This window comes from Balaenoptera ricei, chromosome 9 (genome assembly GCF_028023285.1).
Source record: "Balaenoptera ricei isolate mBalRic1 chromosome 9, mBalRic1.hap2, whole genome shotgun sequence".
Classification (NCBI taxonomy): domain Eukaryota; kingdom Metazoa; phylum Chordata; class Mammalia; order Artiodactyla; family Balaenopteridae; genus Balaenoptera; species Balaenoptera ricei.
Window position 1 is genome coordinate 112,287,391 of NC_082647.1, and position 17,119 is coordinate 112,304,509.

The following is a 17,119-nucleotide window of genomic DNA, read 5'->3' on the forward strand; positions in this document are numbered from 1 at the left end:
AATACTCTGTAGGTCCATCCATGTTTCTGCAAATGGCAGAATTTCATCCTTTATTATGGCTGAGTAACACTGCATTGTATATATGTGTATATGTACCACATCTTCTTAATCCAGTCATCTGTTGATGGGCACTTGGTCTGCTTCCATATCTTGGCTGTCGTAAATACTGCTGCAGTGAACATTGGGGTGTGTGTATCTTTTCAAATTAGTGTTTTCATTTTTTCCATTTATGTGTCCAGGAGTAGAATTGCTAGAGCATATGGTAGTTCTGTTTTTAGTATTTAAGGAACCTCCATCCTGTTCTGCACAGTGGCTGCACCAATTTACATTCCCACCAACAGTGCAGGAGGGTTCCCTTCTCTCCACATCCTGGCCATCACTTGTTATTTGTAGACTTTTCGATGTAATTTCAAACTGTAGAAAATTTGCAAGAATCATATAATGGATTCTCCTGTATACGTGTTACCCAGGCACCTGAGTCGTGAACATTGTAGCACCTTTGCTTTGTCACGTTCTCTCTCTCGTTTTTTAATCAGAACCATTTAGGAGTGAGTTGTAATTATTTCAATATAAAATTTCTAAAAGCAAGGACTTCTCTTAGGAAGCCACAGTATCATTATAAAACTTAGGAAATTAATGTGAACGTGGTTTGGTCACCTGACACGCCACTTAGATTTTACCAGGGGTCCTTGCTGCATCCTTCATCACCAAGGAAAAGAACTTCTTGGCCTCAGCACTGCCCTGGACCAGCACGTGCCTTGTCTTCCTTTGTGTCTTGACACTTGGAGGAGCCTGTGAGGGCAGAACGTGCCGGGTTTGGCCGTCTACTAACTCCCTGGAGGTGATGCTGGGTCACCTTTAGTGCATCCCGTCAGGAGGTGCTGGGGTGGATTGTCTCATTCCTGGTGGTGGTAACTCGAATACCTGAAGGTGGTATCCACCGGGTTTCTCTATTGGAAGGTTACTGTGTGTCCCTCTGTCATAAATGTTAGGGGGTAGATGCTGAGACTATGAAAATATTCTGTTTCTCATCAAACTTTGATGCTGGTTTCAGCATCCACTAAAGATCTTCTTAATCAAATGGCCAAATAGTGGTTTTCTAATTCATCATCCTTCTCTATTTATTTAGCTGGCTTTCTGCTCTTACGAAGAGCTTTTTCTCCTCGCCTATGATTTATTTATCACACCAGTGCGGACTCATGGATTCTTGTTTTAGTCTCTGGGTTATAATCTATCCCTTCTGTTATGTACTTGGGTGCCCAGATTGGGCCACACTGCCTCTTGGGCCAGCTTTCTTACTTTCTGGCACAAAGTATACCAGTGTCACCTTGTACCTTCCCTGCCTCAGCCCTAGAGGCGCCATGTCCCCAAGGAGCCCTGGTTCCTTTCAGTGGAGAGTGACAGCCAGAAAGCACAGTCTGGGTGTGGAGGGTGGTCTTGCTCTACAGCTCACTCAGCTCCCAAAACCTCCTGAAGCATCATATATATATATATATATATATATATATATATATATATATATTCATATATATATTTTCAGTCTGGACTTTCTAAATTAACAATCAATTGACTCTTTCCATTCCCAGGCTTTTTCTCCTCCGTGACAGCCAGAGTAATCCAAAGGCATTTGTCCTCACATTGTGTCATCATCAGAAAATTAAAAATTTCCAGATCTTACCTGTAAGTATTGATGTTTTTCACACTAATTCTTATTCTTCTGTGTGCCGGTTTTGTTCTCAATGCAATTTTCAAGGTCTCAACTAAGCAGACTATGAAACAGTAAACATCAGACAGTTTCAAGCTCACCGGTGAGATCCTTTCAGGAGTTTCTTGAGAGGTTGGTTCTTTGAACTTGGGAACAGTGTTTCCCTAGAAGAACACTGAAAATAGTGGCATTGTACTGTGGCCCCGACATGCCTGTGTAGCTCATAGGTGCCCCTGAGACAGCACCTGATGGGAAGAGCAAGGTGAGATGATGGGCAGACACAGAGCAGAGCCGTTAGCCCAGGACCTGGTGCAGGAAGGAGCACGTGTGGTTGTGCAGACGGGCGCTGTTGGCCACTTAATCTCAGGATTTGTCTGATTTGTGCGGGTGTGGACCAGGGGGACTCAGGAAGCCTGTAGAAAACTGACCCGTGGACCCCAAAGAGAAGTGTTAATCCTTCCACTGGGTCCTTGGATCAGAAAACAGATTCTCCCTTTGAAGAATTTCAAAAGCCTCATTATTGAATATGATGTATTAGTCAACACCACTCTCTTTAAGGATGATGGTTAGATTTGCCGAATGTAACTGACCTCTTCCATGTGCCCAAGTTCAGATTCTAGTTCATGACTTGGGTGTTGTGTGGGAGACAGTTGTCAGCACCTCCGAGAATGCGTAGCCCCATTGGGGCTGAGATACACAAAATGAATACCAAATGTGTTATGTACATTGTACTTATAGATGTTGTTGTATAGAAGTGGTCAATTCTGCAGGTAATAACAACTCTCGTGAAATGTTTCCTCTGGAACCCAGACCTGGGAAATATGCTGCTGAAAGAGGGTGGCCAGATATAACTCTGTCCTTTACAAAGTGAAGCCCTGAGAAGGCTTAAAGTAACCAAATGCATCCGTTTCACATAGTGGGACCTGGCGTTTTTCAAGGGTGCTTGAGCCCAGGACTTCATACCGACTGTCTGGAGAGTCATGCAGGCACAGGAGGCATGAACGGGAGGGGGAAGGGCAGGCAGGGTTGTCTTTTGTGACCAGGGGGGAAGCAGCCTGCCTGGCACTGTCTGTTGAAGTCACTTCCTGCTGTGCCCGATGCCCTCACTGTATAAACGAGGAAAATGAGGCACTCACAGCTCTCAGTGTCCTGTCCTGGACCACCAGGGAGGGACAGACTGTGGGTTACAGCCCAGGCTTCACAGATTCCACAAAACATGGTAATAAGCAAACCTGGAGACTGTTATTCACGGGAAAGTGCCTCATCCACAGTCCTTTTTGTTTTCCTGCTGCATTATATTATTAACCAGATGTTATTCTCTTAGCCTCAAATATGAAATAAAATGAAAAAGTACTGGCCAGCAGAATATGTAATACTATTGTCCCAAATAACCCCAAATCCTAGAATTATCAGACAGACAGGAACTTGAGAAGTGTAGCAACGAGATTGTAACCTCAGGGCTTAAACACAGGCTGTGGATGTGCTTGGGGCTCCAACAGAGTTTGTGGATTAAGAAGTGGTTCTTAGTTTATGCATCGACACAGGTTTAAGCCTACCTTCCTCTGTGTGAACAGTGCAGGGCAACTTTCCTGACCGCACTATATTGCAGTCATTGATCTCAAAATTCATTCAATTAAAATCGATGTGAGGAATATAGTCATTTCTGGGAGATATTGTAGATGTCCTCCATTTTAAGAAAAATAGCTACCAAATATTCCATGACCTGGGCAAGGTTCTTCTCCTACATGATCTCATTAATCCCTTAGAGTGTTTCAACATTTGCTTCGTAATGGAGCAAAGTGAATGTCAGAGGGGTGAAGGAGGTTGCCTGGGGTCCTACTGTGAGAGCCCAGGGCTGTGTACTCTTACACGAGCATGCTGTATGCGTGGATGCTCACAGGTCAACTGGTCAACCTAACCCTCCTCCATGGAGTGTGCTGAGTCCATGGACACTCACGGGTTAACTGGTCACCCTCACCCTCCTCCGTGTGGTGTGCTGAGTCCATGGACACTCACGGGTTAACTGGTCAACCTCACTGTTCTCCGTGTGGTGTGCTGAGTGCATGGACACTCACAGGTTAGCTGGTCAACCTCACTCTCCTCCATGGAGTGTGCTGAGTGCACGGACACTCACAGGTTAGCTGGTCAACCTCACTCTCCTCAATGGGGTGTGCTGAGTGCATGGACACTCACGGGTTAACTGGTCACCCTCACCCTCCTCCGTGTGGTGTGCTGAGTGCATGGACACTCGCAGGTTAACTGGTCAACCTCACTCTCCTCCGTGGGGTGTGCTGAGTCCATGGACACTCACAGGTTAGCTGGTCAACCTCACTGTTCTCCGTGTGGTGTGCTGAGTGCATGGACATTCACAGGTTAGCTGGTCAACCTCACTCTCCTCCATGGGGTGTGCTGAGTGCATGGACACTCACGGGTTAACTGGTCACCCTCACCCTCCTCCGTGTGGTGTGCTGAGTGCATGGACACTCGCAGGTTAACTGGTCAACCTCACTCTCCTCCGTGGGGTGTGCTGAGTGCATGGACACTCACAGGTTAGCTGGTCAACCTCACCCTCCTCCGTGTGGTGTGCTGAGTGCATGGACACTCGCAGGTTAACTGGTCAACCTCACTCTCCTCCGTGGGGTGTGCTGAGTGCATGGACACTCACAGGTTAGCTGGTCAACCTCACCCGCCTCCTCCATGGGGTGTGCTGAATGCGTGGACACTCACAGGTTAGCTGGTCAACCTCACCCTCATGAGCAGGTGAGCCAGGAGGAGCTTGGGACTGTTGCCCACGACCAGCTCAGGAGCAGGGGACCTTCTCTGCCCAGCAGCTTAGGGACCTGGCAGCACCCAGCACAAACCCCTCCCCCCATGACCTCCTGCCCTGACATTTTCTAGCTCACCTCACCAGCTCCATGTGTGTCCCTTAGAGCCTCAGTACGGGTGGACAGCACTAATCCTGACTTTGGGGCCTGTTCTGTCCCCGAGCTGTGGCCTCTGACTTGGCAGGTCTTCTTGTGTCTCTCTAGTGCGAGGATGACGGGCAGACCTTCTTCAGCCTTGACGACGGGAACACCAAATTCTCTGACCTGATCCAGCTTGTTGACTTTTACCAGCTGAACAAAGGGGTCCTGCCTTGCAGACTGAAGCACCACTGCATCCGCGTAGCCTTATGACCTCCGGTCTACCCTGGCTGCAGGCTGGAGGACGCTGACACTGGAGTGAAGAGGTCTGTGCATCGTTCAGAACACACGTCTGTCTGCACCTTGGGGCTCGGAGCAAGATGGGTGCGTTCGGCGCTGACCGACCACGATCGACTGGTTTCTTGGACTTGACGATGATTTGCTGCTGCAGATCCAGCAGGGCCGCGCCCCTCTCGCTGGCCTCACCGGGGAGGTCGGAAGACAGCAGACTCGAGAATAAACTGGAATGATGGTCTTGGCTGGGCCATGGAGGAACACAAGCTGGAGAGAAGTGATTGGAAATGAACTCTCGCCCTGGAATAATCTTGACAATTAAAACTGATATGTTTACTTTTTTGTATTGATCCCTTTTTTGCACTCCTTGTTTTCAATATTGTATTCAGCTTATGGCAAGAGGGGCCGTGGCTTTTCAGTCTGTGCAAGATGCAAAGACAGTTGCGAAGGGGCAGCCCCCAGAGGCTGACTGTTTGCAGAGGGTGGTGCCCACCTTCTGCAGGTCACTCCCAGGCAACTGGCACCCCAGCCCTCCCCAGTTTCCTTGGAAGCTTTTTTGATATAAAAGGTGTTCCTGTGGTAGGCACGTGGCATGTTCTGTGACCAGGCAGGCGGCGTGGTCTGCCAGCCCCTGCTCTGAGCACGTGCCCGCACTCATGCTGTCACCCGACTCCACGGGCTGTGCCCTCCACACTGCGGGTGGCTTGTTCCTTGGAAAACACCACGCAGGGCTGAGTGGCTGCCCGTAGTTGGCCGCAGGCCTGCCTGCCTGAGACACAGTGGGTACCCACCGCCCACCCATGGTGGACATCAGGCCGCCTGGCCCAGCTGCAGCCCTTCCAGCCTGTTCTAGGACCATCACTGCCTTACCCCCTCTGCAGTGGTGCCGGCCTGGCAGGGCCACTCTCCCTCCTCCACTGGATCAGAGGACCTAAGAGGAAGTGGCACCTGCTTGGTCTGCTTCCGTGTCCAGTGGGTTTCCATGGCGACAGAGATGGAGACATTGGAGAGGGCAGCCCCGCAGCCCAGCAGGGGAAGGTCTTGCTTGGTGGCCTCCATCCTGCCGACGGCCCCGAGCCAGCCCGTGCAAGGCGGTGGGTGGCTCGTCGGCTGGCCCAGGTCAGGAATCCCTCACAGCAGTATTGGCTGAGGACAGGTTACCAAGACAACTCTGCATCCCACTCCAGGAGCTGAGTCAGACGGTGGCTTGCGTTGTCCCCCCCTCCGCCCTGTCCCCTTAGCCGAGTCTTCCGATGTGAGGGTAGCCTTGTCTCCGCAGAGCAGGAAAGGCTCCTCTGACAGGCAGGCAGACTGCTTGGTGAAGGACGGTTTCTTTTCCCCAGATCACGGTTGCCACGCTTCCCTGGCCCCTCTGGCCTGCTGGCCACTGGATCCCCCGGACACCGCCCGCTGCAGCACTTCCCAAGGGACACACATGGCTTAGGACACAGTGACACATACCCGCTGTACCTCAGTCTGTGGTATAGACACTGTGTGTTAGTTGACTAGCCATACTCTACTTGTTTTCCATGAAGCGTCTACTTAGACAAATGAAGCATTTTTAGTAAAACATGTTTTTAACCATGAATGCTCAATTGCGTTGTTTTTTATGGTTTTTCGCTTTTTTTTTTTTTGGTTTTTCTGTAGCCTGTTAATCTTTCCAACTGTTGACAATTAGGTCATTCTCTAAGTCATACCTGGCAGCCTGCTTCCATTGGAGGGACTGATGCTCCAGTTACACCGTTAGACATTTTTCTCTTCACCGGTTGGAGGTAAAACCTTTAAAAAACAAAAATCAAGCACAAAAAAAAAAGACACCTCTCCAATTTCTTTTTTCTGTTTACATAGACCAGTCTCCAGCAGTGAGATGACTCACTCCCCCCTCCAATAGACAGCTAGTATCGGCAGTATTGCATATTTATAAATATACGTTTTATTTAAAAGCAGAACTAAAGCTTGACTCTGACGCACAGTTCTGTGTGTACTTCCTGGCCGCAGTGAACTGTCACGGAGAGTGACCCTCCCAGGGCCCCAGCCACCTCCCTTGTACCGGGCAGCTGGGGATCCACCTGCAAACAGGCAGCCCCTGCAAGAAGCAGGCGTCCAGCCGGGCCAGCCAGGGGCTGAAGGACATTCGACTTTTATTTTTGTATTTAAATGACATGAATGTAAACGGGACAGCTCAGGGTCGTTTTGGAGCCTGTTGACTTTTTATCTCTGCCTGTGATTTTCTGTTCTAAATGGAAACTCCGTGTAGCAACCTGGTCTGAATTGAGAAGGAAAACGCCAAATGCTCTGGGGATTCACGCTAAGTAGGAGAGCTCTGTGACCTTATGCGTTAGAGTTCCAGAATGTTCTTCCGTCTGCTAAACCTTGAAGAAGTATGTGCCTCCGTCTAGATGTTTTGTCTTCTCTTTTCTGCACTTAATACCTGAGGGTTTGACCCATTGGCACACCTTGGAGGGAGTGGGGCTGGCTCACCGGGGGCCGTGATGTCACAGTGCCACCTGCAGTGACCGTAGAATGGCCTGATGTGTAGGCGTTTTCGGGGATTGCGGAAGGGATTAACCGAAGAGACAAAACCTTTATTCCATGTGCTTTGTTCCTTTCTGTACATAGTTCTTCGGCTCATGAACCTAATTGTAAACGTTCAGGTATTTTTGTACAAATAAGGGACTGATGTTCTGTTTCTTGTCATTAGAAATAAACATTAATACAGTGTTCTTCATTTTCTATTGCCTGGAATGTCTGTTTCTCTACTTCAAAGCCCTTGGGCCAGTCAGCCAACGAAAATCTTGGGAAATTATTTAGGATATGTTAACAACGTGCTTCTTACCTGGCTGGAAACCAGTGACAGAGAACGGATGGGATGTGCAGGCTGGTGCGGCCCTGCTGGGCGGGCGCCTCCTCGCAAGGGCCCTCAGAATGCTCCAGGAGGAATCAGCTCCCCATTCAGGTGTAGCAAACACCTTAGGAAAGTCATAAAAGCTCACATCTGTTCCCTCCAATGGCATATGCGTCCCACCGCAGTGAGACAGTGACGGTTCAAGAACCTGGATTTTGCAGTCACACAAGAAATGGGCGGAAAGGGTAAGAGAATGGATACCCTGCATCTCTGCTCCCGCAGGGCCTCACCTGGGGGTCCGAGGGCATCGTCACGTGAGCCGTCCTCGGGCCTCACTCGCCTCCTCGCACCCCACCCCAGGCAGAGAGTCGCTTGTCACGAGCCAGCCTATGGCTTTTGAACTCTCCCATCACTTTTCAGAATGAGGGTCCTCGGTTTTGGGGAGCTCATCCTCCTAAGGCAGGCTGCCCTTAGAGCGAGAGCAATCCTCGTGAGAGGTGTGGTGGGGGGGGGGAGCTGGTGTGTGAATGTGTGCAGGGTGTGTGGCAAGGGCTGTGTGTGTCCGTGGCATGGGAGAGGAGAAGCAAGCGTGCCATGTGGGGCGCAGGTGGAGGGGCATGAGGAAGGCTGGACGTGGGCAGGGCAGGTGCAGAGGCCTGTGAGAGTCTGTGTGGCGAGAGAGTGCACGGTGGTGGGATGTGCAGTGTACAGAGATGCATGACAAGGAAGAACCCGCCGTTTCCGTCCTCCCTGGGGAGGAAACGCTGGGCCAGGGTCCAACACGTAGCAAAGGCACGACTTTAAACTTGATCTCGCTGCCTTGATCACATTTTTTATTGGTTTTTTTAGAACCCATTTTGAGGGATTCGTAAAATTATAAGAAGAATTTTTTTATGATAAAAGCGTTCACTTGTGAAATGTAAACAGGAAAATATCCTGCCACCTTGGGTTTTAGAACAGTACACTCATAGCAACCCTTCTCATCTTGGGAAGTATACAGCATTAACAAGGACAGGAGACAAGTGGGAAATCCATCCTTGGCAGAACTGGGAACATGGAGGAGGGGCTGCTCACCAAGGCGGGTTGAGACCAACCCAGGGCAGGAGATGCTGGTGGAAAATCTGTGAGTGCAGAACTCAGCCAGGCCCGCAGGGGGCACTCCAGGATGAAGGACACACCTGGAAGGGGCACTGCAGACCCTTTTGGGAAACAGTGAGACAGGCATGGGGTCCATGTTGAGTTACTGGTGACATTCCCCCCTCCACCACCCCGGGGATGCTGTGTGTACTTTCAATCTGTAAATAGATCCAAGTCTTGTTTGATCTCTGAAAGGTTTCTTGAATTACATCCAAATATCTTTGTGTTACATCACTGCAGGTCTTTTTTTTAAAGACAGCAATTATATGTGTGTTAGGTCTCTCATCTGCCTTTCATAAGCTTTCCCTTTTCTCACAACTTCTCTTATTTCCGTTTGGTGTGCATGTCCATCTGTCCCGTTGTCCAGGTCACTCACAGTGTCCAGGCAGGAGGGTTCCTCCCTGAGCTGCTTCCAGCATGGACCCACTACCAGGGTGTTTCTTTCTCGCTCCCATTTCTCTTCGGAGCCATGCTGGCTTTCCTTGCATATATTCCTTCATCTCCTGTATCACTGCTTTGAGCTTTGGTGGACCGATTGTTGTTTTTTGTTTGTTTTTTTTTTAATTCATGATACTAGGTTTGGTTGCCATTTTAATCTATTCCATGGCAATATATTTCTACTGAATGCTGTTTACCATTTTTTTTTTCTACTCTTTTCTCCTTTTGTCTTGGGAAGTTTCACAGAAGATCAGTGCTGGTTCCTTGAGGAAGGTGAGTTCTTCTTGGCCGAGTCATTTATAGGAAGTTTGTGTGGGAAAGAACAGGGGTCGTGTCTGATGCTAGCAGGACAGAAATAAATAAACGCTCTCTATTTATAAATAAACACAAAGGGTCACGGATGTGAACTCCAAGACCTTGACAACATAAGCCATCAAGATTGATCTTCCAACCAGCTCCCTGCCTTCACATTCAGCCTCCCACACCTTCCAGACAAATCTCCCCAAACGATTGCATATTAATTTGCAATACAACAACTTTTTTCCCTCAGTTGTTCTATGGCAAATTATGCAATGTCAGTCTTATAACTATGGAGTTTTGTTATTTGAAATAAAAATTATGACAAAGTCTCTTAGAACATAAAAAATTCCATTGTAATTCTACACTCTCACACACACACACACGTGCACACGCATGCATGCACGCATAGGTGTCTACGAGGGCTGTAGCATAAGATTCCCAGGGAAGCACTGAGCCCAGCTGGGGGATTCGTCTGGAAGGTGTGAGAAGGATGAAGGTGAAGGAGGGTCTGAGCACAGGTGGACAGAGAGTGTGCCCTTATCCAGGTGTGTGGTGTCCAATATGATACCACTAGGCACACGTGACTCTTATTTAAGTTGTAATAAAAAATAAAGTGAAAACTTCAGCTCCTTGGTTGCACTGTCCACGTTTGAAGTCCTCGACAGCCACGTGTGGTAGTGGCTACCGTATCGGACAGTGCAGTGATAGGACGTCCCCACCATCACAGGATACTGGACAGGGTTGGGCTAGGTGACCCATAATGAGAGGCTGAGTTACAGAAGTGGAAACCGTACAGCTGGAAGGAGGAGGGTTGCCTTGAGAGTCAGCATCCCTGTGTCTGGGTGATGTTCTGAATTAGCAAAGCGCGCCTCCAGATCCAAGGCTAAGGGTACCTTCCCGTAAGGGACGCCTCTGCCCCACCCCACAGGTAAGACACGCTAACTTCACGTTTGCTACAACAAGGCGACACCATCCGCTGTCTCCAGTTTGCTTGGGTCCGCTTTGCTTTCCGATTATAACTGAATGGCAGTGGTTTCACATCATATGCATACACTGTATACAAAACTCAAGGATGTCCGCTTAGCCCTCCCCCACACAGCTCCCCTGGGAAAAAACACACTTCCCAATTTGATATCAACCTATTCCATGAGCAGATTTCCTGGAGTGAGCCAGAGGTAGGAAATGCACCTCTTCTATATCCCAGATTAGTCACCATTACTGTGAGCATCTCCACAGACTGAGTGTAGTTTTAGTGTCTAAATCGCGTGTGTTCGCACACGGACCCTAAATGTAAGCAGGACTGTATTACTGTGCATTGAAGAAACAGCCACCTGTGTCTCTGCAAGAGCAAGAACAAGCTGTGTGGGACCTCTTGGGAGATGCTTTTGTCCAGATGCAGTTACACGGGAGACAGGGCTGGTTCTTGACGCTTTGACTGAATTCACAACCAACCTGGACAGAGAATGCTGGAGTTCCTGTGGATGAACCAAGGCACAGTGCAGGGTTCATCCAGCCAACCAGCTCCAAAAATACACAATTCTTGGCATATTTTTTAATCGGAGGGAGGAGACTTACATTATTTTTTATGTTGTACAGAAAGTGAAATGATATTAATATTTTATTATTGCACTATATCTATTGGACATAAAATATGACTGCACTGCACTTTCTGGGACGATCGAGGTATTTTCTAGGGTCATTTGGAACATTGACAGTTTTCTGCTGCAGTGCTGAGTTGGCAGCTGAGCCCTGCTGTAAGGGTGGACCGCACGGGCTGTACCGAACCTGTGTTTCTGACACTTCCTCTCCAGAATGGACACCTTCAAGAAGATGCAGGGCAGGTGTACTCCTGGCCTTACTCCCAGGGGTCCTGACTTGGAAGGTTGAGTAGGAGACAGAAACGTGCCTCTGTACCAGGCCCAGCATGACTCGGTGCAGCTCCCACCAGGAAGGAGAATTCCAGAAGCTGCCCAGAGAACCAGACGTGCCTTCTGCCTGCTCTTAGCAACGTGTCCTGGGGAATCACTTAACACACCTGTGAAAGGATGCTGCTGGCTCAGAGCAATGGATTTCACCCCATCCTTTCATCAGAGTCCCCTGTGGGGCTTTGAACCTGCATATCTTCAGGCCCCTCATAACCCTACAGAATTAAAACCTCTGACTTGGCAATAAAAACATTTGCCCGTAGACCAGCACAGGTGGACGAGACAGTCCCCAACTTACCATGAGCCCCGGGAATTTAGGGTCCATGCACCTGCTGTGTTTTCATCCCTCCCAAGCCACCAGGGACTTTTTAGCTTCTAAGGCAGTGGTCTTGGTAGAATGTGGTGGGAAAGGCTGGGGAGTACATTCAAAAAGGCCTGAGCTGTCCCGTGGGGCACCCAGTGAGCACACAGCCAGCACACCCGGGAAGGATGTGGCGGACTCTGGCCCTGGGAGGACTCGGGTGCCTCTGGCACGTGGTGGAGGTGGTGCAGCCCCCGCTGTGCCCTTTCCCTGCACCCCACATGCCAGCCCGATCGCTGCCCAGGTGGGCTTGTTCAGGTGTAAACAGCCGGTCCCGGCACGGCCAGGCCTGGCCCCCCATCTCTTGATTCTCTGACTGGGGTTCCTCTGGCGCCCTCCGGCCACTCTCTTTGTACTGAGTCACTCCAGAGCCCAGCAATGGCCTTCATCACATTTCACGGAATCCACGGCTGGGTCTGTGGTCAGGTAACTGGGCAAAGACAGGACTTCTCGAGAGACTGAGCTGTGCTCTCTCCCACCTGCCCACCTGTGCACCCAGCAGGAACCTCTTCTGGCCTCTACCCACCCCTCTCCTCCTTTGCCAAACCAGGCCACTAACACCACGTCCGTCCCCCTCCTAGGTGAGGCTCAAAAAAAGCAATGCGAGTGGTTAAGAATCCGCCTGCCAATGCAGGGGACACGGGTTCGAGCCCTGGCCCGGGAAGATCCCACATGCCGCAGAGCAGCTAAGCCTGTGCGCCACAACTACTGAGCCTGTGCTCTAGAGCCCACGTGCCACAACTACTGAGCCCATGTGCCACAACTACTGAAGCCCACGCGCCTAGAGCCCATGCTCCCCAACAAGAGAAGCCACCACAAGAAGAAGCCTGTGCACCACAACGAAGAGTAGCCCCTGCTCGCCGCAACTAGAGAAAGCCCACGCACAGTAACAAAGACCTAACACAGACAAAAATAACAAATTTGAAAAAAAAAAAAAAAAAGACAATGCGATAGGGAATTCCCTGGCGGTCTAGTGGTTAGGACTCAGCGCTGTCACTGCCGGGCCCAGGCTCGATCCCTGATCCGGGAACTAATATCCTGCAAGATCCTGCAAGCCGCACAGCTCAGAAAAAAAAAAAAAAAAAAAAAAAGACAACGCGATGAAACCCACTGATAAGCATTAGCTTAATTATAATTAGAGCAGCTGAACTGGTGGCTTTGTCTCCTATCAGCCAAGCTGACTGGCCCCCACAGAGGGCTCCGCCACGGCCCTCGGGTCCCGCCGGCACGCCAGCCCTGGCCCGCTCCCAGGCCCAGTCCTGGTCACTCCCGAGCTACAAATAATACAGTAAATGGAATCCCAGAATTCACAGAAGAGTGCAAATAGCTAAGGAACATATGAGCATCCATTTTTAAGTGAAATGAACAACAAATACAGGAATAGCTGCTTCCTCCAGCTTGTGTGGTCACTGTTGAATTCTCACCTGCACATATTTTACAAATCTCGATCTCCTTTATTTCTCTAGAGAGAGCGTATGATCCTTAGTGGCATCTGCCGTCTTTGATCGTAACCTACGGTAAGAAACGCTGTCATCTTGCGGCCCAGTGCACATACGCCCATACATCATCAAAACAGAAATTTCAGGAAGCACGATTTCTCTTGTTAGGTGCAATGGCCCCTCTTTCCTAGTCTATTCTCTTCTGTTCTGTTTGCTTTCCTTTTTAAAACTGCTGGTCACGAGATCTCTAAACTGGTTTCATGACCCAGCGACAGGTTGATCCCAGTGATTTGAAAAACATATGAATTGGAGAAGAACTGGGTTGGAGGTATGACACCCCCGATTCCAGACCTCCTCTGAAGCGGCAGTAACCAAGGCCAAGTGGAATTGATGAAAGCAAAGAGAAATGGATCAGTGAACAGAGTGGAGAGGCCAGAAACAGACCCACACAAATAGAGTCAACTCTCTCTGACAAAGGAGCAAAGGCAACACAACGGAGCAGAGACAGTCTTTCCAACAAACGGTGCTGAAACAACTGACATCCACATGCAAGAGACAAATCTAGACATAGACCTCACACCTGCACAAAAACTAACTCAAAATGGATCACAGACCTGAACATAAATGCAAAACTAAAAAACCCCAGAATATGACACAGGAGACAATCCAGATGAATAGAGGGTTTGGTGATGACTTCTTAGCTACAACACCAAAGGCACGATCCACAGAAGAAAAAATAAGCTGGACTTCATTAAAATTTCAAAATACCACTCTGCAAATAGTATGGAATTGACATTCTCATCTGCTCCTAAGCAAAGTGGCTTTTCCAAGAAAATTGGATTCCGAGGACATTTCTCCTCTGCAGATCCGGTCACAGGGCAGGCCTAAGCAGGTGTGTGCCTCATGGCTTTTCACCCCCAACTTCACCGGAGTCTCCGGGGCCCCGCTTTTCTCCAGTCTCCACGAAGTGGGAATACTGAAGTCCCTACACCTGTCTCCAGACCAGATGTTGTGGCTTTGACACTGTAGAGAGTTGTTCAGTGTAACCAAGACGTACAACTCACTGGGAGAGGAAGAGGCTTCCTAAGACCCATGGGGTGGGGCAGCTTCACTGGCTCTGCCCACCAGACAGACCCCGCTCCTCCTCCCCAGGGAGGCCACATGTGACATCGCTAGAAGGGGTTCTTTAACTCCAAGCTGCATTCAGTTGAAAATGTGTTCTGTTGAAAAGCTCGAGTCCACATGGTATAGTGAAAAGTACCTAGAACTTCCACTCTTGCATCAACGAGCCTCCAACACAGACCTGCAGACGCAGGACTTGGTTAAGTGGCCTCGGCTGACGCCATCCACGATCCGTCGCTTCTGTGCACACAGCCGCGGGGTCTGGTGACTCTGCCCGCAGCCGTCCCCGGGCACCAGAGCTTGCCGTGTCAGAGTGAGGGGTGTGAGGGGGAATTACCAGCCCTCTCAGGTGGACACCCCCCATCCCAGCTCCCAAAGTCCTGCCACAGGGTCCCTGCCCACCAGGCCACCAGGGGGGGTAACTGGCTTGGAAACAAGCCTGGTACTGCCTAACAAAATAACAACTAACAAAATAAACAACTGGCACGTGAGTTTTTGTCTCAGGGGCAGCTCTGGGGGAACCCAAACTAAGACGAGGACATGACCAGAGTTAGACGGTGGGGTTGTAGACAGGAAAACTCACTTCCTAAGAGGTCAGCTCCCCACAGCATAACTCTGCATCAGTGTGCTTGCAACCCAGACCTCAGTAGAATTTTTGAATGTAGGAACAAATGATTTTAAAGTTCCTCTTGAAAGAGAAACATGCGGAAGCAGCAAGGATTTTTATTAAAAGAAAACTGATAAGGGAACCCTTGCCCTTCCAAGTACCCCAATGCATTAGAAAGTGATCAAAGTTTACAGTTTGTTGTACACCTGAAACTAACCCAACATTGTAAATCAATTTTACTTCAATAAGAAAATTAAAAATAACAAAAATATTAAAAAAAAAAAAAAGAAAGAGATAAAGTTTAAATGCTGTAGCCCTGGCACAGAAATGAAAGAACAATTCCACAACAAGCTCAAGAAACAGAAACATTTTTCAAAGAATGTTGGAAGAGCTAGCTTACTCTATGGGGAAAAAATTAGAACTTTACCCTAAAATAAATTTCAGATGGAGGAAAGCTCTAAAGGTAAATATCTCAAAGTATAAAATGCTAAAAGGAAATAGAAGTAAATGTGTATACATTTTGAGTAGAGGATAGTTTCCTAAATTCCCCAGAGATGATCTCTTCTCTGTAGGTTTCTCAAGATTCCCTCGACCTTTATCACCATTAGAAATTAATATTTAACCAGCATATGTGGCTGAAAAAGCTAGGCCTCGTGGGTCTGAAGTGGCAAGGAGAGTGCAGGGCTACAGCCCGATTCCTCAGCTGCCCTCCCACGTTCTCCTCAATCCGCAGAGCTGGCAAATCTCAGAAAGGAGCCGAGACCCAGCGGGGCCCGAGTTCCCAGCAAGTAAGTCCTGGCTTTCTACTTAATCGATTACGATTGTTGGAAACGGCACCCCCTGGACCTTGACTCTGCTGCCCCAGTGCCGGCTGTTGGTGTAAAGGTCAACTCGCTTGGAGACTGGGGAAAACAGGGTCTATCTACATGGCGTCCGTGGGGCTACAGGCGCCACGCTGGGGGGAGGGATGCCGGTGCTCACAGGTGTTCACACTCACCCATGTGTGATAAGGTAGGGGCGGGGGACCATCTCGGGGCCACCGCCAACACAGCAAACACAGGACACGCGTGCGGATTCCTCTGCTCTCTACCACTTGCCGCCCACGTGGTGGGGGCCTCTGAGCCTCTGTTTCTTCCTCTCTAAAATGGGAATTTTAAGAGTACCCACCTTGTCAGGTTCTGGTGAGCCCCGACTCTCATAATATATGGAAAATACCCGGCACATGGGAGATGCTGAATAAATATATATATATATTTTTAAATTTATTTATTTATTTTTGGCTGTGTTGGGTCTTCGTTTCTGTGTGAGGGCTTTCTCTAGTTGTGGCAAGCGGGGTCCACTCTTCATCGCGGTGCGCGGGCCTCTCACTATCGTGGCCTCTCTTGTTGCGGAGCACAGGCTCCAGACGCGCAGGCTCAGTAGTTGTGGCTCACGGGCCCAGTTGCTCCGCGGCATGTGGGATCTTCCCAGACCAGGACTTGAACCCGTGTCCCCTGCATTGGCAGGCAGATTCTCAACCACTGCGCCACCAGGGAAGCCCTGAATAAATATTAACTCTTCCCTTACCTTCTTAACATCTGTGACTCTGCCAAGGCTCACCCTTCATGACATGTGGTGTAGTCTCCGCACAGGTAAATTCAGAGTCTACCTGTGCAGTGGGATTTGAGAGAATGAAAGGATCTCCCCTGCCAATTTAGCAGGCTCATTACAATCCCATCAGAAGATACAATTCTTGAGAAGGAACCTTTGCTTCTCCATCGGGCTGGAGTTAAAACAATAACTTTTGGTTGTTTGCTGTGTGTTGGGATTCACATGCTTGGTCTCTAATTGTATCCTCATCTCACAAGGGAGAAAACTGAGACAAAGGAGGTGAGGAGGTGAGGAAGGTGGTCCAAGACCTCACAGCTCGTGACCACGGAGTTAGAACTCGGATCGTTCTTACTGTACCACCTGGCGCTTTCTGCCCTGCCATTCTGGGAAAGTGGTACCTATTTAAAGCACTTACCATGTCCCTGGCCCTGCAGTGAGCACCACGGGAAGGGT

At 49.3% G+C, this 17,119-nt stretch overlaps 2 protein-coding genes across 15 annotated transcripts in view; both read left to right on the plus strand.

Annotated features, from left to right (window-relative positions):
- GRB10 (growth factor receptor bound protein 10) overlaps positions 1 to 7,635 on the plus strand; it is a 216,193-nt gene extending 208,558 nt beyond the window's left edge. For all 14 annotated transcript variants that reach the window (XM_059934345.1, XM_059934344.1, XM_059934343.1 and 11 more), the window contains 2 exons: positions 1,587 to 1,680; positions 4,735 to 7,635. In XM_059934345.1, the coding sequence (XP_059790328.1) occupies positions 1,587 to 1,680; positions 4,735 to 4,881 (241 nt within the window). In that variant the 3' untranslated portion in view covers positions 4,882 to 7,635. The remainder of the gene's footprint in view (positions 1 to 1,586; positions 1,681 to 4,734) is intronic.
- An 8,113-nt stretch (positions 7,636 to 15,748) lies between these two features.
- DDC (dopa decarboxylase) overlaps positions 15,749 to 17,119 on the plus strand; it is an 81,954-nt gene continuing 80,583 nt past the window's right edge. The window contains exon 1 of the mRNA XM_059932909.1: positions 15,749 to 15,864. The gene's annotated coding sequence lies outside the window, so the exon portion shown is untranslated. The remainder of the gene's footprint in view (positions 15,865 to 17,119) is intronic.